This window comes from Corvus kubaryi, unplaced genomic scaffold, assembly GCF_017639235.1.
Source record: "Corvus kubaryi isolate FWS band 111438036 unplaced genomic scaffold, C.kubaryi_AGA036_p1.0 split1-65, whole genome shotgun sequence".
In the NCBI taxonomy this organism is placed as follows: Eukaryota; Metazoa; Chordata; class Aves; order Passeriformes; family Corvidae; genus Corvus; species Corvus kubaryi.
Window position 1 is genome coordinate 4523236 of NW_024582080.1, and position 23198 is coordinate 4546433.

Genomic DNA, 23198 nt, shown 5'->3' on the forward strand with positions numbered 1-23198 from the left:
CCATTTGGAGCAAAAGTCCTCATCTGGTTCATCTCTACGGACTGAGGTTTTCTCCTTTCCCGTTTGGAGCAAAAGTCCTCATCTGGTTCATCTCTCCCTGTCCAAACTTCTCATGAAATTACAGCTGCGTCAGCATCTGCCTATCTCAGCGCAGGTGCTTTTGCTCACGAGTTGAACACTCCACCCCCCATATCTTCATGAAATTACAACAGGATACTCTGATATATCATAGCTTCACAACAGAATTTCAGCTTTAAGCATCTCCTCTCTCTCTTCCCTCAGGTTTTCAGCTCTTCACAGCAGTAAAAGGGTTAATCTCACCTCGGCCTTGCAGCTTTGCAGCTGGAATGTTGAATTTTTCTTATCGAAGTGGAGAGGGGGGAGAGCCGAGCCGCTCCGGCTGCCCACGGCAAGGCAGTGGGGGGGGGGTTCCACGGCTGGAACAGGTCCATGGCTCCAGGATGGCCGTGGCCCGGCCCGGCCTGGCCCAGGCAGGGCCTGGCCGGGCCCGCTGGCCCCCACACGGGGCCTGCAGCCACTTGTCCCAGCGCCGGAAACGAGAGAGAGCTTGGAGGGGGAGTTTGCCTATTCTTAAATGTGGATCACAGAGGTGATCACAACTTTAAGTGGCTTAGAGAATTGTCCATATTCAAACTGGCCAGCTGATAGGTTCTATCAGTTCCCAGAGGAAACTGTAAGCACCCCTTAGCAAGGACGTCCCTTCCGGGACTATGCTTGCTAACCTATGACAACATCATTGCATGCTCAAGATGTTGATCCACCAAGCATCCCACTGAACACCTCTTTGGATAACCAAAGGATCAGGAGACAGAAGACACGTGCACAGGACTCTTTCTGATACTGAGAAGGCTATGGGTGGTCTCAGCACCTAGACTTGGGAACTAGAACTAATTTTCACATTTCGTCCAGAGCATTATGTACAGAGATGGGCAGAGCCAGGCTGCTGTTTGAGTTTACTCAGTGGATAACTACAATCACTCTGGTTGAGCTCCTGCCCATCAATTTGAGGAGCTTGCATTTCAAAACAAATAGAGATATATGACTCCTTCAATTCTTTTTCCTAGGTGGGGAAAACGGATGTAATTACAGGACAGATACGTCACCTAGTTAAACACACAGTCTCTAGTACAAAGCTGTTGGGAAACCTATCCATTTCCCACCTGAGGAAAAAAAATCTACTTCATCTAGCACACACAGAGTGGGACTCCAAATAGATTGTGAAACCGATTCAAAGACAGACACACCTTAAACATAAAAGGAGTGGAAATCTACATAATCAGATATCTTTTATCTAGTATTTCATATATCCATGCCAAACAGGACACAAAATATGGCATATATCCCTGCACAGGACCAGTTAATAGAATTCTCTAGTCTAAAGACTGGCCAATAGGAGAGTCATCAAAGAAAGATACAAGAAAACATGTTGTTATTTACAAAATAACAGCCCTCAGACCCATTCCAATTCAAGAAACAGGAGATTGCTCTGAATTTCAGATTGAGAAGAGCTGAGACTAGAAGAAGACGAGCCAGAACTTCCATGGGCAGGGTCGCAGATTGCCTCATCTATATCATTAGGAAAACAGATGTTCTCCCACATCATCTGTAGCAAAATCTTGATGAAATTTATTCTTACATACAGTATACACAAGGCCCTAATTCTGCCAATATAATTTTGGAATAGCACACTGTTTGGGTTTATGTGCTTTTGTACACACACAAACTCACACACACATACAGCTAATTAGAATTACAGCTTCTTATTAAAAGACAAAGAGATGACATGCAATCAAATTACTAACTCAATTTATCACAAAGGGAAAAGCCACTGGGACACCGAAAAACATGGAAAAAGCAACACTTGATTTTACTGGTGCTATACATTAGTTTTCAGTTTGACATATTAGTGCTTAATGGTGGTGTGAGCCACAGAAACCAGAAGATAGAAAAGAAGTTACCTTTCATGTTCCCAGAGAAAATAATTTATGGTGAAGTGCTATCAACATGCAGACCTCTGTTTCTCCTAAACATCAAGAGTATTAAAAAATTTATTTAATTATGGATGAAGTATGAGATGCACTGCTTTCTAAGTTTACATTTTCAATCTTGCATTTTTAATGTTCTGTGTAGCCTTCCACCCCCTTCAAAAAACCTGTAAAACAACAACCAAGAAACCCAGGATAAATTTCATAATTCAGTATTATTTATTAGTTGTATAAAATTTCACTCCTGCACTTACGAGGTGCAAAGTGCCCCTCAATAGTCTCTCTTTTTTGATAGCAGCATGTTTTCCAACTTTGGTGCTGAATGAAATGTATTTCAACACCTCTGCTGTTTTCTGCAGTCTGACAATATGTAAAATCATTCTGGAAAACACATATCTGCTCTCTAATTAAGTATTCACTATTCCGAGTGCCACAAATCCTAATGATGGAATACTCACTTCATCGGCATTTGAATTTATCCTTCCTCTGAACCGAGCATCTCAGTATTGTATCAGCATGTGTGAATAACTTGAGTATTGTGGTGCCCAGCTTTGCTGTGGTCTGTCCTGGCACCTATAAACCATCCAACAGAAGACCTTTGTTACCACTAGTCTTTACAGAGCCAGGTATTTCCCTGGTATTTCCTCTTCTGACCATTTTTGTCAACTTACTTTATGTACTGCTGAATAAACAAACTGAACTCCCAGTCAACTTTAACTGGTCCATCATCTGTCTCTCTAGTTCTCCCACTGCTACCCCCTTAGCAGACCCTCCAAGAGTACTTTGACCCCTTTCCAGAAACGTTTTCCTTAGGCTGGACTTGAGGAACACGTTTGTATTATCTCTGACAGTTGCAACTGTTAAATCTGGGGTCCCATAAGATGGTCTTGGTTTTTTGTTCTTGCTCTGCAGGTATAACACAAGAATACAGAAGACTGGGGAGACAGCATTTAGTGATTACACACATGCAAATAATTGCTCACAGCAAAAGGCAGGGAAAAACCTCGCACAAGATGGCAGCAGCCTGGCACACGGCCAAATGCAGTGCACAGATGCTGTCTGGACCTCGATCTGTTTCTTTGAATTAGAGCCTCCTCCTTCCCAGGGCTGTACTGGTAACAGCCAGGTTATTCCACCACCCTTTGGGACTGGGCATCCCAGATGGGATCATCTCAGGAAGTAGGTGCCTTTCCAGATGTTTCATACTTGTCTGCTGTAAGTGCATTATCCCTGCTTGTAGCTCAAGGCTGTCAACACTGCACAGAGATGCTGAAGATGTGTTCTTGCACCTTAGCAAAGTGCCAGTTCATTCTGAGGTCAGTGGCTGTCGTAATTTTAAAAAGGTGCAATATTACCTTTGTCAGACAGCTGTTATTGCTATTTCCTCGCTTGGCCTCAGGACAATTTATCTGCAAATGATCATGGAGTTTGAAGTCAGAAAAAAGGTAATAATCACAGTGAGATCATCTATTCATCTACCACAAAAGTTTTTACTAATGTTAGGAGCTGTGGAATAATTACATATTCAGTTGTACCCACACAACAGTGATTTATTGTGCTGCCATCAGTGATTTGGGGGCTGCTGACTAAAAGCACTCTGTCTATGCAGCCTGATTCCCTTTGGATGTGTAACCAGGTTACAGTCATACCGACATTTGGTGTGAGTCAATGAAATTTATTTCCATATGAGTAACTGGTTTTGGAGAATTGTCACATAATTTTTACTCACAGCCACAGTCCCCCAGGTTTGTTAGCATTTACAGATCAGTTTGAGATCCCTCAATGATTTTACTGTTTGTGATGTTTAAATAACTTGGAGATATATATACATGCCTATATACCTTAATACAGATATATTCACAGTTATTGCCTAGCTTGTATAGAACTTTATGTTATTAAACCATAAAAATGAGATATTTGGGGGAAATTATTTTTATGAAAGTGCAGACACAAATTAAGCAAGCTCACAGTGGTTGTTAAGATTGGAATCACTAAAGATATAGCTTACCATAAACAGAATTACCGTTTACAAATGATGTTGAAATGACTTGCAGAAAAAACACACAGTTTAAAACTTGCAGATTCAGGTGAGGCAAAAGCAGTTTATTTCTATAGCTGTAGGTGGGAACATGTCACGATAGTGATTCAGCCCTCAGTCTAATTCTGACTTAAAGCAAAAGTACTAGGGTTTCTATAAATTCACAGCAGATATAAGCTGCCCTGTCAGGTGGGGGGTGATACAGCAGAGCAGCACCTGGTGAAAGGAAAGGTTGTCAGGGCACATGTGCCCATGGGTTCCTATAACAGCTCAGAGCACAGCCAGGCAGCCTAGGTGCTCACCTGTCCAGCTCATCCCTCCCTCGCTTGTGATGCTGCTGTGCCCCTCATCAACTTCTGGACCTCGCAAGGCCTGCTACCACAAAACAATGTTGGCAAAGGTGCCCCCTGCATAGTTAAAAAGAATTAAAAAGTCCTTCTATTGTCCTGCAGCCCTGTGTCAAGAGTGCCACTTTTTGTCATAAAAATGTTTATTTCCTTGTAAACTTTGCCTATATGCACATAGCATAATTCAGTGACATCTAGTTACCCAAGCGCAGCCTACCACTGTTTAGGGCCCTCTCCACAAGTCCAAACCCTCATCTGTCTGCATACTCTTTCATATACAAATATCATTCTCACTGCTGTTTGGAAAGAGGAACCCTCCCTGATTTGTGGACAGCTTGTCTCTCATCATCGCTGCTGTTCAGAAAGAGGAACTCTCCCTGATTTGTGGACAACTTGTCTCTCTTTCATGTTGCTCTCTGTTTCTTGTCAGCAGGAAAAGGACTGAAGAGTGGGCACATGAAAAGTCTGGAACACAGAATTCCTAGATAAATGTTATGCTGGAAACCACAACATGTGACAAATTTCCAGAGATACTTTGGAGCTAAATGAAGCTAAGCGGTAAACCCATCTGCCAAGGGCAGCGCTGGACTGGGCTGCCACTACCTAAAGTCAGTATTTACTGTGAATTTCTTATGGTCTGTGGTCCTGAGTGTGTTGAAGGTTGATTCATGGTCAGTACTCACATACAGTACCTAGGAATGCAAGTCAGTGTGCCTTACCAGGGCTGGATCCCAGAAAGTTCTGGAAGAGCTAGCACAGGTAAAGAGTCATGCACCATGGAATGCACCTTTGCTAGATTTAACCTGGCTAGAAATTTTCCATGTGGAAGTCAAGCTGCAGAAGATTTTTAGCATTGATTATCAAAGTTGCACATCAGTAATATACTGCCAGATTATATCCAGAAATTCGAGCAGCTGTTTCACTGAGAAGTTGGAAGTTTGACTGAGAACATAAGCGTTGATGTTCTACGGCACATGCTGGATGTTGAGTGAAATAATTTTTCTTTGGTTTTTTTCATAGCACCAGTGCACAAATGCAGCTCACCCCTCCTATGGCCCAGAACTTAGGGCAGCAACCAGCTCCAGCTTGCCCAGGCTGGCAAATAAGTCTCACCTGGAGACAGCCACCTTTGGAAATACAACCCTGAACCGTGCAGCCTGCCATTTTGGCACAATTAAAGTGACAGTCAAAATGAAATGTGAAAACATGACATGAAAGGGGAGATTTCAGAATGATAGCTTTTAGCCCTTATTTTTCCATTTTTGGGTACTCATGCCAACTCCGTAACTAGAATTTGGGTATACGTGCTTTTGTACACACACGTACACACATATACAGCTAACTAGAGTTACAGCTTTTTATTAAAAGATAAAGACATATATGGATTTAAATTACTAACTCCTTAAAAATGGCAAAGTCACTTGGCTACTGAAAAACAACGGAAAAAAATCAGCTTGGTATCACTGGGGCTATAAATTATTTTTCAGTTTGACACATTGGTCCTAGATAGTGGTGTGAGCCACAGAAACTAGAAGACAAAAAAAGAAGTGATCTTCCATGTTCCCAGCAAAATTTATTCATTAGTTATTATAGTGAAGTGAAAATCAACATGCAGACGTCTATTTCTCCCAAACATCAAGAGCATTTAAAAAAAAAAAAGAAAAAATTAAGTATGCATACGGTATGAGACGTGCTGCTTTGTGATTCTGCATTTTCAATCTTCTGTGTAGCCTTCCAACCCTGCCCCGCCCCCCAAAAAAAAACCAACAAAAAAAAACCCCAACTCATAAAAACAAACAAACAAGCAACCCTCCAAAATAAAGCGAAACCCCACAAAACCGACGCAGTAACACCAAACCCCAGGCTACATGGTCCAGCGTTATTCATTACCCGAGTAAAGCTCCGCCCCCGACCGCGCAGCCCCGCGCCGGGTGACGCCAGAGCCGCGACCCTTCGGCCCCGCCCGCTGCCGCCGGGCCCGGGCGGGGGCGGTGCAGGCGGGGCTGGGCTGGGCTGGGCTGGGCTGGGCTCAGCGCGGTGGAGGCACCTTGCTCGGTGAGGCGGCTGCGGAGTCGGGCCCGGTCGGGCTGTCGGGGGCTCCCTGCGGAGCCGGGGGGCGCTGGCTGGAGCGGGGCGGGCAGGGGGAGGCCGCGGGAGGCACCGGAGCGGGCCGAGACCGGGCGGCGGCCGTGGGACCCCGCGGGACCCCGCGGTGCCGCTGGGGAGCCGGGAGCCCCTGCGGGCAGGTGGTGGGAGGGAGCGGCGGGGAGGGCCGTGGGCAGGGCAGGTTGAAGTAACCCTGATGGTAAATAATGCATTCAGCGTCGTGAGAGGTTATTTGTCAGAGTACGTCGAAAAACTGCTCCTTTTATTCTGTTTTCTTGTTTTGTTTTTAAAAGATTCTTGTCAGACAGTTTTGAGTTTCGCGAATCTGGAAGAACGTTGGTAGCGATCAGAAACCGGCAGGCACGCAGCTAACGAAACAGTATTAAATAGCAGTCTTACATAACACTAAATTTTCCATGATGATCGTGGAATCCTTTGGAATGGTAGTACAATGTCTTTGTACTTGGGTGCTGCGAAACACGTCAGTGCTGGGCAGCACAGCTGCGAGATGAAGGGCATTATCTGCCCTACTGGTTTTCCACTTTCCATTTTCGAGAAGTGACAAGTAGGCACCCGGGGCCTAAAAGCTCCGTGGTAAGAGCATGTGATGGAGGTGCAGACCAAGGAGCCAGGAAGGAAGTTCTTTTATTTGGACAGAAGTCATCTTAAAGCAGCAGTAGAGGAGGAAAATAGATATGCTGTCTGGATGATGGGATAGCAGCCAGAGAAGAAGATGTAGGTTGAAATGTCAGATGATGGGCGTTTATGGAAGTATTTGGTAATTTAGAAAGTGAGAATTACTCTCATATCACCAACTCCCTCTGTTGTCTAGTCTGTGATACTATCTAGCCTTATGAACTTTTTTTCTTTGCTTAAAAACTAGGAGTAGGGCATCACTTCATGAAAAATTTAAGGGCTTCTTTAAACAAATTTAAACAAGTTAATTTAAATAAGCTAAAAGCATAAAAAGGTAAATTTATGAGCTAGTACCTGGCTTCTATTAGTTTATATTCTAGATAACATTTAATTCTTTAAATTCTTGAAAGTTACTAATACTTTCCTAATTGCTCTTTTCATACAGAAATAAGGCTTAAACAGTTGTGTCTGCATGGTCCCTCTTAATTGGTGGCTGACAGAAAAACAGTTGACAAATAAGAATAACTCTTGGATTAAGAGTGTTTTAGTTTTGGGGTTTTTTTTAAATTTGTTTTGCATTTTCCTCCCCTACTCTCCTTCAAAAATAGTGAGTTGGAAAGTGTACCCTACCTCTGTCAGTCAGGATGTTTAATCCTCTTAATAAGCCTTAGGCTTCATGTTTACAGTCTAGCAGTGAGATCCACCATTGACCTGTATTTTTGTTAATACACGTTGCTTTTTAATTAAGTGGGCTTTGCTGTTTTAGAGGAAGGATGGGTGAGATGTTAGCTTGCAATATCAAATTAAACTCAAGTTTCATTGATGCGCTGTAGCCTCCCTTGGTCAAGTCACTTAAAACCACAGAGTACGTCTGGACTGATAAAAGAAAAAGGGCTCAAGTGCTGGATTGATCTGTGATTATCTACAGTGCCCTTTAGCTCTTTTCTTATCTCAGTTTTGGACTGGCTTTCTCTGAGACATGTTCCACTAAATCTTAATTAGCACTAAGTGGTACAGATCTGGGCTGATCTGAACTGGCCATAGGACCAAAGGTTGGCTTGCAGTGCTCTTAATATTCAGTATTACACGTTTTTCCATTCATTACAGCTTTAAAACAGAGGAAATAAGATTCAGCATTGTACTAAAGTAGATTACAGATAAATATTAAAACATGCAGGACACTTAAATACTGCATAAAGATCATACACTGAAAATAATAACTAATGAGGATATTCCTTGGATGTGATCAGATTGCTACTTAAATGTTCTGTTTCAGAGAATATTTATTCTTGTGTTGTGAGGGAACAAATAGATAAGCTTATTTAATACCATCCATTCTTTTGTATTAGTTTTAATGAATTATTAAGAATGAGTGATATTCAGTTCTTTGGGCTTACTTTTAGTTGCACGCAGTTAGCTTGAAATCTACTGTGAAGTCCTTCCTCCATTTCCAAGTGCTCTGCCAAACAAATGCATAATTTGGAGGTAGCAATGCTGCACATACACTGAGAACTTGGGATGTTTCAGACAATCAGAGTTGCTGAGACAGCTTTTGTAGGTCTGCTGTGCACTAGTCCTCTGTGGACACTGATGGTGCTGACATCTCCGTTCTCTTACAGACCTCTTCTGGTATCTATAAAGACTGAGATTTAGCAAGAACAGTGCTGCTGTCGGTATGACGTGCTGTCGGTATGACATGCTGTCGGTATGACAACTATACAGTGTATAGGAAATTAGTGAAATATTAAGTTGAAATGTACTTAGGATTTTACTTGATGTCTCTTCTTGTTATATGCTAACAATCACTAGCAAATGAATGATTGAAATCTATAAAGTATCTTTGCAATAGCCTCACCCTGAAAAAAAACCAAATCAATAAACATGGAGCAAAGGGGACTATTGTACTGCAGGGTGTGTTCACACAAATAAATAATCTACTTAAAGCCTTAAGAAAGGACTTTATACGGCATTGGAGATAAAGGCACTAAAAATCTTAAACCTGTAAATTCTGCTCATAAAGAAGAAAACAGTGATGATAAGTGAAACTTGTCTATCCTTCTCAGTCTTCTAAGTATTTTCTGTGTTTTAAGAACCTACAATTCTCAAATCAGAGGTCTTTACTGTTAAACTGGGTTTCACCTTCATACCCTTCTTACAAGGAAAAGTGGATTTTTCAATAATAAATACAAGTGTTGACACACAGTGATGTGGTTTGGCAGTCACCAGGTTTTTTTTTGCTGTAAGGATCCAGCTACATTCACAACCTTTTAAGGAGTTCTTTCCAATTGCTTTTACTGTAATTGTTTGCTGTTGTGCTGGTCAGGAGCATACTTTTAACTTCTAAAGGTGACGTCCTTGGTGATTAGTAACTATACACTTACGCCAGTGTTTTTCTTTAGCTTAAAGATGCTGAGCCTCATGGCAACAAGTGACTGCAATCAATCAGAAAAATCTCCTCCAGCCCAAAATTTGTTTATCTGCTACGTGATGGGCAGTGAACCTGGTGGCTTGAGTGGCTGCTGACCCATTCCACTGGGCTGCCTTCTCAAGCCATCCCTGTCATATTCCGAGCTACGTGTCTATTACTGGACTGGAACCACATATCTTGACTTTTACATGAAATTGGATTCTGTAGCATCATAAAAACAGATGCCTTCCAGATTACATGGCACTGCTGTTGTGTGACTGCAGATGCATCAGTCACATAAATGCTGTCTGCATCTTGATTATAAAGAGCGTGGGAGCACAGCATTCCATCTTTGCCTCTTTAAAATCTTTTCATGACCTGCATTTCCTAAGTTTCTGTTTTTGTTGGTGTAGAGGAAGATTATTTTCCAGATTATTTTTTTAGGTTGTTGATAGTTAGACTAAAACAAGAAGAGACATTAAGTAAACTTCAATGTAGGTACTATTTCAGGATTTTATTGCAAGTTTGGATTTCATTCTTTTTTCTTTCCCAATAATTATTTTTTCTTTACTGATTTACTTTCTTCTTTTTATCCATTATATTTGTAGAGACTAATCCAATCTCTTAGCCTTTGTTGTATTGCCTTGGTAAGCCAAAACCTCTCAAAGCTGCCACAAAAAAACCCCAAAACAATTCCAAATTCATTGGAATTAACGATTTGTATTTCCTGTGTTTGGTCAAGACCGACAATCTGCATACAGCTAAAACAATGAGTTTACACATTTTAGAATTCAGACAAACTTACTGGATTCTTTTCTGCTCTTCAGTTGAAATACATGAGGCAGTTTGAGGAATACATTCCGAAACAGACCTAGAAATGGCAATCTTTTGTACATATTGGTCCTTCCAGTTTTTGTCACTGGGGAGCAAGGAGTGTAAAACACCAATTGCCTTTTCTCTCTCTATAAACACTGTAAAGGAAATAAGTAATTCCATGGTTTTATTTTGTAAAGCACAGTTTTAACTGTTCAAAATATTTCAGTGTGTGTTGATGTTAGTTGACCAAGATCTCAAAATCTGTTGAGTGTTTTCTCTTAAATTATTCAAATGGAAACGCACTGTTTGTAAGTTCAGCCTTTATTTAAATAGACAAAATGGTAACTGAATTTTTAATACCTTAGAGATGTTTTTGGAAAAGTTAGATTTTTTGACTTGTTTATTCCTCGTTTGCTACTGATCTTGAAGATGGAAAAATTAGTATCAGGCATGTCTATGTTCTTCTGATGTTTGACTTCTAAGAAATAAATATCTGTGATGTAACTAGATTTAATGGTTATAGATTCCTTGCTGTCTTGGAATCAAGTCAACTGAATCTGAATGTTATTAGGAGATAGCCACAATTCTGCTAATACATGCAGTAGGGTCATCATTAAGAAGACATTTTATTCTAAGGTAAACATTGTTTGGCTTTCTCTCTGTGTATTCTTATTGATTTTTATTCTAATTTGCAGTAATGGAACAACTGCAGGATCCGGTTATGCAAGAAGATGCAAATATTAAAGCCATTAATGAAGAGTACAGGAAAGCCTTTACTTTCATCAATAAAGGACTGAACACAGATGAACTGGGTGAGAAGCAGGAGGCAAGAAGTTACTATAAGCAGGGGCTTGACCATTTGCTCCGAGGAGTTAGCATTCCATCAGAGGGTCCTGCGTGTGTCGGGTCCCAGTGGGAGTCTGCCAGGCAAATGCAACAGAAGATGAGGGAGACCCTGCAAAATGTTCGTGCTCGACTCGGCAGCCTAGAGCAAGACACCCCACCCGTACAAGCAAGTCCTGCTACGATGGATACCCCTCCTGGGGTGCCCAAGTTATACCCGTCCATTCCTTCCAAAGAAAAGCCAGAAAGACCCCCTGCCCCTACTTCTCTGTTTGTACCAAGTCAGCCACCTGCAGCAGATGGAAGTATTGGAGCTGTGAGTCAGGGGCAAATTCCAGCTGTGAGTCCATCATCTGCAAAACCTCTTTGTCTGCCAAATGAAGCACCTCCTGCCTATACGCCTCAAGCTACCAATGGCCACTTCACTGTGTCTTATGGCACAGACTCTGGGGAGTTCTCTTCTGTGGGTGAGGACTACTACAACAACAAGTGTACTCAGCCACCTCCCCTGGAAAACCTGGGAGTAGATGCAGATGAGCTGATCTTGATTCCCCAAGGAGTACAGATATTTTTTGTGACTCCTGATGGGCAGGTTAGTGCTCCTTCATATCCTGGATATCTGCGCATCGTGAAATTCTTGGATACAGATAGTGAAGCTGCTCAGAATCGTCCACCGGCATTTCTGCAGGTAACAGGAAAATACTTTTCTCCTTTAATTAAAATTTCAAGAACTGTCATAAAACTCTAACAGGCAATCCCCTTAGGTTCTTGCTCTTCTGAGCCTAAATATCCATGTGATAATATGAAGGATGTTACAGGTGTTGCAGACATGGTTTTCTTCAAGTACACAATTCTACAACTTTCTGTGAAAAGCACCTCTGTGTCTTCCCAAGATTTTCAAGTGCTGACTGTTCTGGTGAATTCCAGTATGTAAAGGAGTTGACTTAACATATCTTTCCATTTCGTGAAATTGACTTCTTTCCTCACATAGAGAAGACCTGTTGATTCACCTATTATAACAAATCAGTATAAAATGGAGTTGGATGCTACCTGCTTCATTCTCAATTAATGATAAAGTATTGCAGTTATGACAATCGATAATTTGAAATTTGAGGGTCCTTGTTAATCCACACTCAGAACTACAAATAAAAAAGATGGGGTTTTTTTTTTCAGTCCTTATTTGCTTCATGTGGGCGGGCACATTCTGTAATAAACATGGTGTTTCTGGTTTGGATTCTGACTTTGGATCTCAGTGTTACTGCTAAGATTGGCTGGTTTGGGGTCTACTGGTTCAGCTCCACTCATGTTAGCAGTCTTCAGCAGTAGGCCAGTGACAGCCACACACTTCTGTTTTTCCTGTCATATAAACCTGTCCTGAGATCTCCAGGGTGGTACAGGCGCTGTGAATCCTGACTTGTTTGGCAGTTCTTTTCATGTGGGCCTCAAGATGAGACCTCAGTTAAGAGGGTACCAGCCTGAATTATAGTCCTGTAAAAATTAGTATTTTCTCTATATTAGACTGTCAGAACTAATCAAGAGTGATAGTTCCAGAAACACATGGGTTATGTTTTTTGGGGATTGTTTTTCTTTTTTATTTTGTTCAAGGTGGTCTAAGGCTTTTTGTTTTTCATCATAGAATCATTTTGGGTTTTACAAACAGAAGGGACTGTAAAGATTATTTAATTCCAACCCCACTGCCATCAGCAGGGAGCCTTTCACTAGAAGGTTCCACTAGAAACTTTATGGAAAATCAAGTTTATGGGGCTTATCAGTATGCTCTGCTCATCTTTCTTTTTAAAAGTATCCTTTGATTCTTTCCTTGCCTTTCCTAGGTTTGTGACTGGCTGTATCCTCTAATGTGTAACCAGTCTCCTGTTCTGTGCTGCAATACTGGGGTCTACATGTTCCCTGACACAATGTCCCAGATACCAGGGTCCTACGTGGGAGTTGTGCTGTCTTCAGAACTTCCAGCAGCTGACAGAGAGCTGTTTGAGGATCTCTTGAAACAGATGTCTGACCTACGAGTCCAGGTAAATTTCTGACCTGTCTGTTATAAGCCAATAAGGAAAAGTGTAAATCATCAATATATTCTCACATTTACATTTAGTTGTGTACAATGACAAATTTTTGTCTTGGTTGGTAAGCTTGTCAGTGAGAAATAGATAAAGTAGCCAAGATTAAGCAGCTTTGTAATGAAACTGTAGGTCCTATGAGTTAACAGAAATTTTAAAATACTAAATTGTAAGCACAGAGTGAAAGTTGAGACAATGATTTATATTTTCTCTATTTTTCCGAAAGAGAACAGGACCCAAAGTGAAATTATGTGTTCAGGAGAAAGCATGCTTTTCCTCGTGTGTGCATGCACACAACTCTCTGTGTAGTTTTGATGATACCATTCTTGGAATATCATCCCCAAACATGTTTAGAGTTCAAAAATGTTAAGCCACCTCAGAGAAGATCTGAGAAAACAGTATGTACCTCAAAAATCTTCCAGTGAGATCTCAAAATAGATAAATCTGGTGCCTTACTGCAGTAAATTATTGACAGGAAGAGAAAATAGCAAATAACTCCCCATAGTCTAACAAATGTGCAGTAAAATTCAGTGACTTGAAGCAAAGTGGGCAATATTACTGTAAGAGCACTGGAGCATCATTTCAGGAAGACTGGTAATCACTAACTATTTAAAAGATCATAGCGTGATTAAATCTTTTCATGAAAGAATTTTGTTGAATTGCCAAAATGTGAAAGCAGCGATGATGAAGGACCAGTTTGGAGCATCCTGCAAGGGCAGAGTTCTGTTACGGTACAACTTCCAGTGAGTTCAGCAGGGAATTTCACTAGCACTGGAGGTCACAGATTTTTACTTAAAAGGGGAAAGTACTACAGAATCACGTGATATTGACTCCCTGGATAAAATTCTGTCATTTTCCTGCGTAGAAGTAGTTCAAACTTGGTATCTCATTGGTTCCTTATTTTTCTAAAACTTGTGTTTTTGTTACTGTTCCCTAACACAATGTCACAGGTGCCAGGATCCCATGAGAGAGTAGGGTTACCTTCAGAGCTCCCAGCAACTGAGAGAGCACATTTTGGAGATAAATTTAAACAGAGGTCTGGCCACAAAGTCCAGGTAAATGCCAGGACATTCCAAAATTCTCTAGTGTAAAAAAAAAAAAAAAAAACAAACTTGTCACAGAAATGCATGTTAAAACTGCTGATTTGATTGACAGCAGCTGTGTATGCTGTGTCCGGTGATTATTTTTTTGTTGGGTGGCTTTTTTGTTTTGTTGTTTGGTTTCTTGTCAAACACCAAGTAAGTTACTGCAGCCTGCCACATTTTTCAAATCAGCATATTTCTGAAGTTTTAAAAACTGTGATATAGCACAAGTATTCCAAAGCCTAGTCTGAGGGCCATTTAATGTGTCTGTTTTACACAGTACTCATGAGGATCTAATTGACAACTATATTTAGTATGATCGTAGTACTGACTCACCTGTCTTTAATTAGAGAATCCAGTTTTGCTCCTTAGTATAGATCTTAGAAGTCTTGTTGACTGGTTTTCTATATAATGACCCAACCTGTGGTGTAACTAAATTACATCTGGAACATAGTTTGGGTCTTTTAATAGGTTTTTTGTTAGTTTTTTACTTATAGCTGTTTATTGAGGTAATTTCTCCTGCCCGGTTCCCAGAGTGTTTTGGTCTCAAGCTGAAGACATTTCTTGAATACCAGATTTCACCTTGTCAAGCAGTAATTGACGTAGTACATGTCAGTGATACATTGTTAACCTTCTGGGTAGCAACCTCCTAAGTTTTAATCTATTCTTTTCTGTTAATGTTGGTTTTACTACAACGTTCAGCTATGTGCAATACCCTGCTTCTATATCCAGTAAATATTTCAAGGCAATTTAAGAATTCCATTGTAATAGCAAGTACTAGTCTATATTGTGTATTCTGTTCTGCCTATGGGTTTATCTATAAATGCTTTCATTTAGACTCTTCTAGATTAAACAAAAATGTTTTTTCTTTCTGTCATTAACTAGCACTGTTTTCAATCTTTGAAATGTTTGGGGGTTTTATTTACTTTTACATTGGAAAAGTTCTCTTAACAAAAACTTAAATCTGTTACATTTTTTTCAGCTTTGTGTAATTAAAGTTTAATTATACATTGTCTGTGAACTGCATGTAGTGATGTTACACTTTTTAGAAGTGCTAAGCGGCCTGTAGTGGTGGTGGTTGTTATGTTTGAATGATTAACATCTACTCCAAAACTGTAGAGTTTGACATGAAGTCACACAGAACCTGTCCACCCAGCTTTAAAAGGGATCAGTATCATGCACAGTTTGATGTTTTTCTTGGCTGTGCCAGTCTGAAAAAGCAGCAACAGTACACAGCATGAATAATCTCGTTTATTTTTGAATTTGGGAGGAAAGGATGAGGAACAAAACAACCAGAACAGCTGCATTCCTTTAGTGCAGCTGGATTCTCTAACCAAACACTGCAGTTCTCATGCTGAATAACAAGAGAGTTGGCTTCTGTCTGAGAAGATAAAAATGAGAGATGGACAAGTCTCTTATCTGTTTTGCTAGTGAACTTGTAGTGGAAATTTTCCCTGCTTAGCTATTTGGCCATATGGGTGCATTGGCAAGCAAATTTTTTCATTGTGGCTGGATGAAAAAAGCATACAAAAAAGCTGACCTCTCTGGTAAGCTTTTTTTGGATGTGTAGCATTTCTGTGAAAAAGTAATTGAGTGTTAAATTTAACTTGAGTTTCTGTACACTTATCCAAGGCATGCACAACTTTAGTATTATTTGGTAATGGATGTGTGTGATCTAAACCAGAAACCTTGATGATATGCTGCAAAGTAGATGATCAGATGTTTGCTTTCACTTGTTAGCCTTCAGAAGCCTCTAGTGATGCAGTTCACTTGCCTCAGACTGTACATATCCAGCCACAACCTGAAGGAGCAGAAGATCAGAAAGAGTTACCAGAATGGAGTGAGAAAGTTGCCCATGGAATCTTGTCAGGTACAGTTGTAGTAAGGGGACTGTGTTGAACAGAAACCAATGTGAGTGACATTTAAACAGTATTTTCACCTAAATGCATGTGTGCTGATAGAAGCTGAATGGTCAAAAGTAGTTGTTCACTAGTTCCAGTATTGATAATCTAACTGATGTCTTGATGAACTTTATAAAAACCATGCAGAATATAAATCCATGGCCAACAGTTTGTTCATTGCAAATGAGTTTGGCTCCTCATTTGACTCTGTTAGAGTATCACCTGCTGTGACTCAAACCACTGTGACAGAACAATTTTATCTCTGTATGAACACATATTACAGCAGTTGTCTGTTGTGATTTCTGCAGATAAACGTGAGTTTTTTCCTCTGAGAACCTTTGGAACATACTAATGACCACCAGTTGATTGTAATAAGTATGAATCTGCAAGAAGGGCTACAGGGTTGGGTTGCGTGTTTTCATGAGTGTTCATAGCATTGAGATATGCAGTGCTATCACTTCTAATTCAGCTGGTGCTTGCATACCTGTTAAAAAACTGAGTAACTGTACTAGGCTGACATTTGGATGTGGGCTGGCTGGATTAAACTGAAATAAAATTAATTTAAAAAGTGGTGGTGTAGGTGCAGAAATTACTGCAGGACTTCTGCGCCAGCCCATTCAGGGGAGAATGTAATTGCAGACTGTAATCAGGAATGTTTCTAAGCATTCCTGTGTTGCAGAGGCAGAGGAGGGATAGCTGAAGGAATCACAGTCTGTAAAATTGTACATGCTAATTTTTGCCTTGAAGGTGCATCTTGGCTAAGCTGGGGTCTAATGAAAGGAGCAGAATACACTGGTAAAGCTATTCACAAAGGAGCTTCTAAACTGCGAGAGCACATTCAACCAGAAGAAAAGCCTGTGGAAGTCAACCCAACTGTAGCAAAGGGACTTCATGTAGCAAAACAGGCTACTGGAGGAGCTGTGAAAGTCAGCCAGTTCTTAGGTAAAAAATTTCCATCTCATAGAATATTTTTGCCTTAAATAATAAAAACTTCATAAAATGCAAGCTGGTTTCTCTAGCCGGTAAACTAGAGGAGGTACTGACCTGATAAAATCCAGAGATCAGTAGTTTGTGTGTAGTTACCTCCTGCAAGAGATATGCTTTAGGACTAGTACATATTAGTTGGCCTTGAGATATCCTTTTCTTTCCTAAAAGAATAGTCTGTACAGTCTTAAGTTTGACATGCTTTTGAAAGTTTTAGACAGTTAATTCAAAATGGTGTCTTTTTTTTTAAAGTTGATAACCACGTATTTTAAAAGCTCTGCTCTCACTGGTTACTAACATACGGTACCACGAGAGGATGTGTGTGCGCATATTTTTAAACACACAAACCTGAAACAAGTCTATTGGACTATGTATAAATATCAAGATGGAAATGGCCTGGTGTTCAGAGGTGCCTGGTATTCAGAGGTGCCTGGCAACCCTAACAGCTCTCAGTAACTTCATTTTGTTACTTATTTGCATATAATATTTATATTTACTGTCTGGTGACTCATCCAAGTTTAAAAGTAAATTGTGCTGATGTTACAAAACTACTTTGAAGATCTGGAATGCTTGTAAGAAAGACTTCTATGGAAGACAAGTCAGGAAAGCAGCAGCTTGTTCGGTATCTGCAAGTTGGAGATAATAAAGCAGTGGAAACAGTTTCTTGAACTTTGACTGTGAGATGTGTATATATTTCTTTTAAGGCACTTTTTAGCCACAAGGCCAACCTTACTTGTTTCTTAGGATTTGGAGCTGTGTAGAACCTGAAAAATACGGTTGCTCTGTATCAGTTGGGCACTTACATTTGGATTAAAGTCAGTCTTACAAATAAGCATATTTAAATAACAGCACCACTCATGTCTTCAGTGAATCTTCCTTTTAATTATGAGTAAAGATCTTTAAAGAAGGATGTTCTATGTTCTTACTAAATAATTTGCATACTCTTGTTTTATGGTAGTTGAAGGGGTGTGTTCTATAGCGAGCTGTGTCGGAAAGGAGCTGGCTCCACATGTGAAGAAGCATGGCAGCAAATTAGTTCCAGAATCCCTTAAGAAAGATAAAGATGGAAAATCTACTTTTGATGGTGCTCTGGTTGTAGCAGCAAGTGGAGTTCAAGGTAGTAAAAATTCCTTACACTTTTTAAAATTGTGTATTTTTAATGGTATCAACTCCAATAAGCTGATTGTTTCTACAGGGTTTTCGACAGTGTGGCAAGGTTTAGAAAGTGCAGCGAAGTGCATTGCTAAAAGTGTTTCAACTGAGACTGTAAAAACGGTCAAATACAAGTAAGTTATGTTTTTATTGTTTTCATCTTCTACAGCACACTGTTGTTGTGTCTGAATACTGGCAGAAAAAAAGCTTATGAAAGTGTAGGGAATCTAACTGAAATACTTGCTTTGCTGTAGTTATGTAATGTGGCATGTGATAAGGTGGTAACTGCACAGTAATGAGCATCTCCTGTATGCAAAAATCTGAAACAACTTAATGATTGTAGGAAGTATTTTTCTAGTTCTTTGTAGAAGTATTGCAGCTTCAGGCTGTGTTACAAGTAATGCTCAGATTTATGTCTTTGCTCTGTGGTATAATACCATTATGAAAAAAATTACTGGTTTAAGCCTCTCAACTCTAATCCTGAATTTATGCAAACTTAGCTAAATTTATGAAAAATGAAAGAACCTCATCTGTCAGCAGGTTTGGCTAAAGTGAGGAGATACAAAAAAAGAAAATTTTGTAAGGAAATCTAAGGCGTATGTAGCAATAATGGAATAGCCTCAACTTGCAAAATACAAATGTTCTTAGAAAAAGATAGTGGGGGAAGAGGACAGTAACATTTGGGATTAAGATTATGTTACTAAAATGATGGAAAGATGAAAGCTGTATGCATGTACTGGAAGATGCTATGGAAAATAAAGGAATATATTGAAATAACTGTGAAACATGAAATGCACCCCTCACAAAAAGGGCAGTAGATTTAATAGAATGTGAAGAGTAAGCAAAAGCAAGCAGTTTAAATGGAATTGGTGATAAGTGTAGCAAAAGAGATATTAAAAGGATTGCTGAAAGTGCATACAGGCTACAAGCCAATGGTAACAAGATAAGCATCAGCATACAGTATTAAGCAGATTGGCATTCAGGGTTGTGTTGTGATGCATTTCAAATAGGAGGCCAAATAGCAAAGTTCCAGTCAGTTCTGGTTTATTGCTGATGTTTGTTTGCAGTAGGAATGTCAGGAGGAATTGTACTGGTACTCATTTCACATAAATTCACATTAATGTTTTTGTTTTAGATACAAAGATAGGAAATACAGAGATCAGCAGACAACAGACACTAAGAGTGAAAAACATTAAGTAACTACCTGTTGCAGCTAACTGCAGTATGATTGAAAATATTTTATATGTAATCTTTAAAATCCATCCTTATAATTATATTAAAATTCTACATAATCTCCCTCTTGCAAGCTGTTTTTTTTTTCAGTGACAAAGATTTCTGCCACTCAAAATACCAGTGAATGAGCTAAATGCCACTTAATGGAAACAAAGCTAAAGGAGCACCATCAGTGTCTCTAAATTAAAAAAAAAAAAAAAAGGCTAAAATTTAGCTGCAGTACCTTTGTGGATGGAATTTTAAAGAGATGCTCATCATATGCATGTTGATTGGAATTGGGGGAAAATGTAGCTTCAGAAGTAATATTTCTGCCAAAGTCCCATGCTACTACCTTTTTTAAAAACTGTTTAAATAAATACAGTGTATATATCTGCACAGTATTAAAAAAAAGAAGAGTTAAAATTATGCAATTCAGACAGGCAGACTAAAAAATTAGTTATCAGACATTAAGAAGTTGTTAGTCTTACAGCATTGGATAAGCTACAGTCTTATTTTAAAAGAAGTTACTTACTTTACTGATACTATTCTGGCTTATGATGTTCCTGAGGTGAAAATAATCGAATTGACAAACTAATCGGACAAATACTTCTGCTGTGAGATTAATTCTGTGACCTACAAATCTGATGATGATGATTCAAGGCTGTTGCTCTATCAGAGAATTAAAAGCAAAACAAAAAGCCCACAAATTCTTTTTATTCGGTTTCATCGTTAGTTCCAGCCACATGCTCTGGCTGCTGTACTGATATATTACAGATTTTTGGATTCTTTGATATTCTTTGCTTCTCTCTAGCCATATCTTGAGGTCCTCAAAGAACCTCTGGTTGTAACAAGCACAGGGAAAATGTAACTCTGATGCTACCAAGAATACTTCCCTTTGGCCTGGTTTCTCTGATACAGTGCTCTCTGGGGAAATGTCTGGCTACCCAGAACAGTTGGAGTTACTGCTTTCACTGTACTCTTGTCCTCCTTCACTGTGCTCTCTGTGCACAATTGAGTCATTAGTATGAGACTGCCAACTTGCCCACTAAAGCATAAAGAAGTTGGACTCACAGCCCACAGGAGAGACCAAAGGTTTTTATCTCTTCATAATTTTCATTGTGTCCTCAAGATAGTTTTGCTTAGCCTTTTGGGGTTTTGTATAATGCAGCACTCCAGGTGGGAGTCTCGTAAGAGAAGGAAGAGCAGAGGGGCAGAATCCCCTCCTTGCCCTGCTGGCCATGCTGCTTTGGATGCAGCCCAGGATAGTTTGCTTTCTATACAGAGGGTATAGGAATTTTACCTAAGAAGTTAGGTGAAAAAGAATCTTTGGTTATTGCACAAAACTTCTCTCCCCTCCCTTCTTATCATTCTATAGATAAGTTTTCTACTCTTCAAAATTAGAGGGGGGAAAAGGGAGAAAGACTGAAACGGTTCTTGAAGAAAAAGAGTAGAGGCATATTGGTATTTTCAAAGAGCAATTGATCTGATGGAGGAGCAGCCTTTACTCAAATGGCTTCATAAATTCTAATTTTATTCTTCAGACATTTGGGCACTGTGCTTATTATTTGTTCTTGGTAATGCCTGAATTTCTGCTTTCAAAAAATTCCAGTGAAGATTAAAATAGTAAGTATACAAACCTACAAAACTGCTCTCTTTCTTTAGGTATGGAGAGGATGCTGGCCATGCTACAGACAACGCTATGAATTCTGCAATCAATGTTGGTGTGACAGCATTTAACATTGAACATATTGGTATCAAATCTGTTGTAAAGAGAACTGCAAAGGAAACCGGCCATGCTGTGCTAGATGAATATAAAGTATTGGATAATGAGAAGAAGGGTAAAAAATGAAAGCAATTAAATATTTCTCAAAGCCTTACATTAGAGATGAAACATCCTATTTAGAAGTAACTACATTGCTCATCTGAGATTGAACACAGGTCACACTGTACTTTTCCAGCAACTGTTACTTAATATGACAGGAAAATGTAAAAGTAGGAAGAGCATTTGTAGGAGGAAAAATGAAAGTTGTCAGCTCCTTGTTCTGTACTGAACAAGGGCTTTAAACAACTGGATCAGGGCTTTAGGCAACTGGAAGGATATGAGTTTGCAGTTCATATACTTGCCTCATTAAGCACTTTTTCAGAATAATATATGAAATAATAGATTAATATGAAATACTATTGTGAATATTTTTGTAACACTTTATAAAGAAGGTGGTAATACAGAAAGAGTAGGATTACTAATTCTGGAACAAGTAAAATTACCAATTTTGGTTTTATAACTATCCTTAAGAGTTATTTTTACTAATCCAGCCTTGTCTTATTTAATATGCACTACTAAAGTAAGCATTATGTTTCATTGTTTTGTAGAGAATTTCTCTTTTCACCTACAAAACAGCTGTCCTTCTCCAAAGTTCATGTTAGGAGAAATGAAAGATGAACCTCAGGTAACTAGGCAGTCATTCCCTTTCAGACTTTTTTTTTCTCATTCAGCGTATAAGTAAACCAAAGATACCAAGCATTTCTTCTAATAGAGAGTATTTACAGGTCTAGAAAAATTAATTTTCCAGTTGACTCCATAAGGAATATACAAAGATTCTTTGAAATTCAGGTTTTTATGTAGAGAGGATAAGTATGGTTTTGCCTAATTATTTTTTCTGTGAAAATATTCTATAGAGAGCACTAGGAAATTCTATGCATTCTGTACTTTTCAGGCAATCCACAAAAAATTCAGATTATATATCATGGCCTCCTAATGGAAGACTCCTAATGTTTGAACAAATAGTTCTAATGGTCATCATTTTTATTCCATTAAATTCATAGTTGCACAAGGGTGTGAAGTCTTTAAAAAGACTATGAAGACAAACCCTTTTCATGCAGAGTTACGTAGAATAGACACTACTGTGTAGATTTGTCATCTGTTTGTAGCACAGTGTAAAATAACTCAGTATGCCGAATCCTTGAGATGCTTTGACACTGCTACTTATTTAAGACTTCACTATTGAGTTTTAGAGTTGCTGCACATTCTAATATTGTCTGGACCTGCAATAGACAGAATGCCAACAATTTACAGTTTATCTCCATTTCATGTAAATGGAGAAAAAAACTAAAAATTATTGTTGGCAAGTGATACTTGGTAGAAGATTGAAAAACTACAGTAACAAATACAGTCTGTCAGGATGGTAATAGGCGCATATTTTGTGGTAGCTACTGCAGGTGTATGCTTAGGGTGAGAAATGTGAAAGAAAGGATCTAACCACTTGAAGTGTAACTTTGATTTATGAAAATAAAGATAAAATTGGCTAATCTATGCTTGACGTTGTTATGATACTCAGCTACTATATGGATCCATAAGTGGAAAAACTAGGACTTCTTCAGAAGTACTAAAGTAGCAGTATTGGCGTTTATCTATAGTATAAACAAGCTCATCAACTAGAGCTTAAAATATTTCAAACTAAAAAGTTCCATCCAAAGTACACTGCAACAGTTTCTGTTACTATAGTCTGCCACTTGCCAGCCTGTGTAACCAGTTAAAGACTGATGAAGACCTGACACCAGCAAAAGTATTTCTGTTGCTATGAAGTGTATTTACAAGA

General features: G+C 39.3%; 1 protein-coding gene and 1 long non-coding RNA gene across 4 annotated transcripts; one reads left to right on the forward strand and one right to left on the reverse strand.

The window, feature by feature from the left end:
* Window positions 1-764: 764 nt before the first annotated feature.
* Window positions 765-6310, reverse strand: LOC121657904. The gene is made up of 4 exons (XR_006013789.1): window positions 6072-6310; window positions 3362-3415; window positions 2465-2579; window positions 765-2173 (listed from the first exon to the last, which is right to left on the reverse strand). It is a non-coding gene; the product is annotated as an uncharacterized LOC121657904 (long non-coding RNA).
* A 42-nt stretch (window positions 6311-6352) lies between these two features.
* On the forward strand, window positions 6353-22912 carry SPART (spartin). 3 transcript variants are annotated; one of them, XM_042014128.1, is made up of 10 exons: window positions 6353-6371; window positions 6412-6446; window positions 11052-11887; window positions 13032-13229; window positions 14222-14326; window positions 16094-16223; window positions 17002-17196; window positions 18197-18355; window positions 18434-18524; window positions 21265-22912. In XM_042014128.1, the coding sequence occupies exons 3-10, from the start codon at window positions 11054-11056 to the stop codon at window positions 21449-21451; spliced, it is 1899 nt and encodes a 632-aa protein (XP_041870062.1). In that variant the 5' UTR covers window positions 6353-6371; window positions 6412-6446; window positions 11052-11053; the 3' UTR covers window positions 21452-22912. The 3 variants fall into 3 exon arrangements, with proteins under 3 accessions (XP_041870062.1, XP_041870063.1, XP_041870064.1); XM_042014129.1 differs by lacking the exon at window positions 14222-14326; XM_042014130.1 differs by lacking the exon at window positions 18434-18524 and having other exon boundaries at window positions 21265-21418.
* Window positions 22913-23198: the final 286 nt, after the last annotated feature.

Coding starts and splice junctions, on each gene's coding strand:
- SPART (XM_042014128.1), top strand. CDS start 11,054: ATGGAACAACTGCAGGATCCGGTTATGCAAGAAGATGCAAATATTAAA. Junction 14,327..16,093: donor GGTCTGGCCACAAAGTCCAG/GTAAATGCCAGG, acceptor TTCACTTGTTAG/CCTTCAGAAGCCTCTAGTGA. Junction 18,525..21,264: donor GTAAAAACGGTCAAATACAA/GTAAGTTATGTT, acceptor CTCTTTCTTTAG/GTATGGAGAGGATGCTGGCC.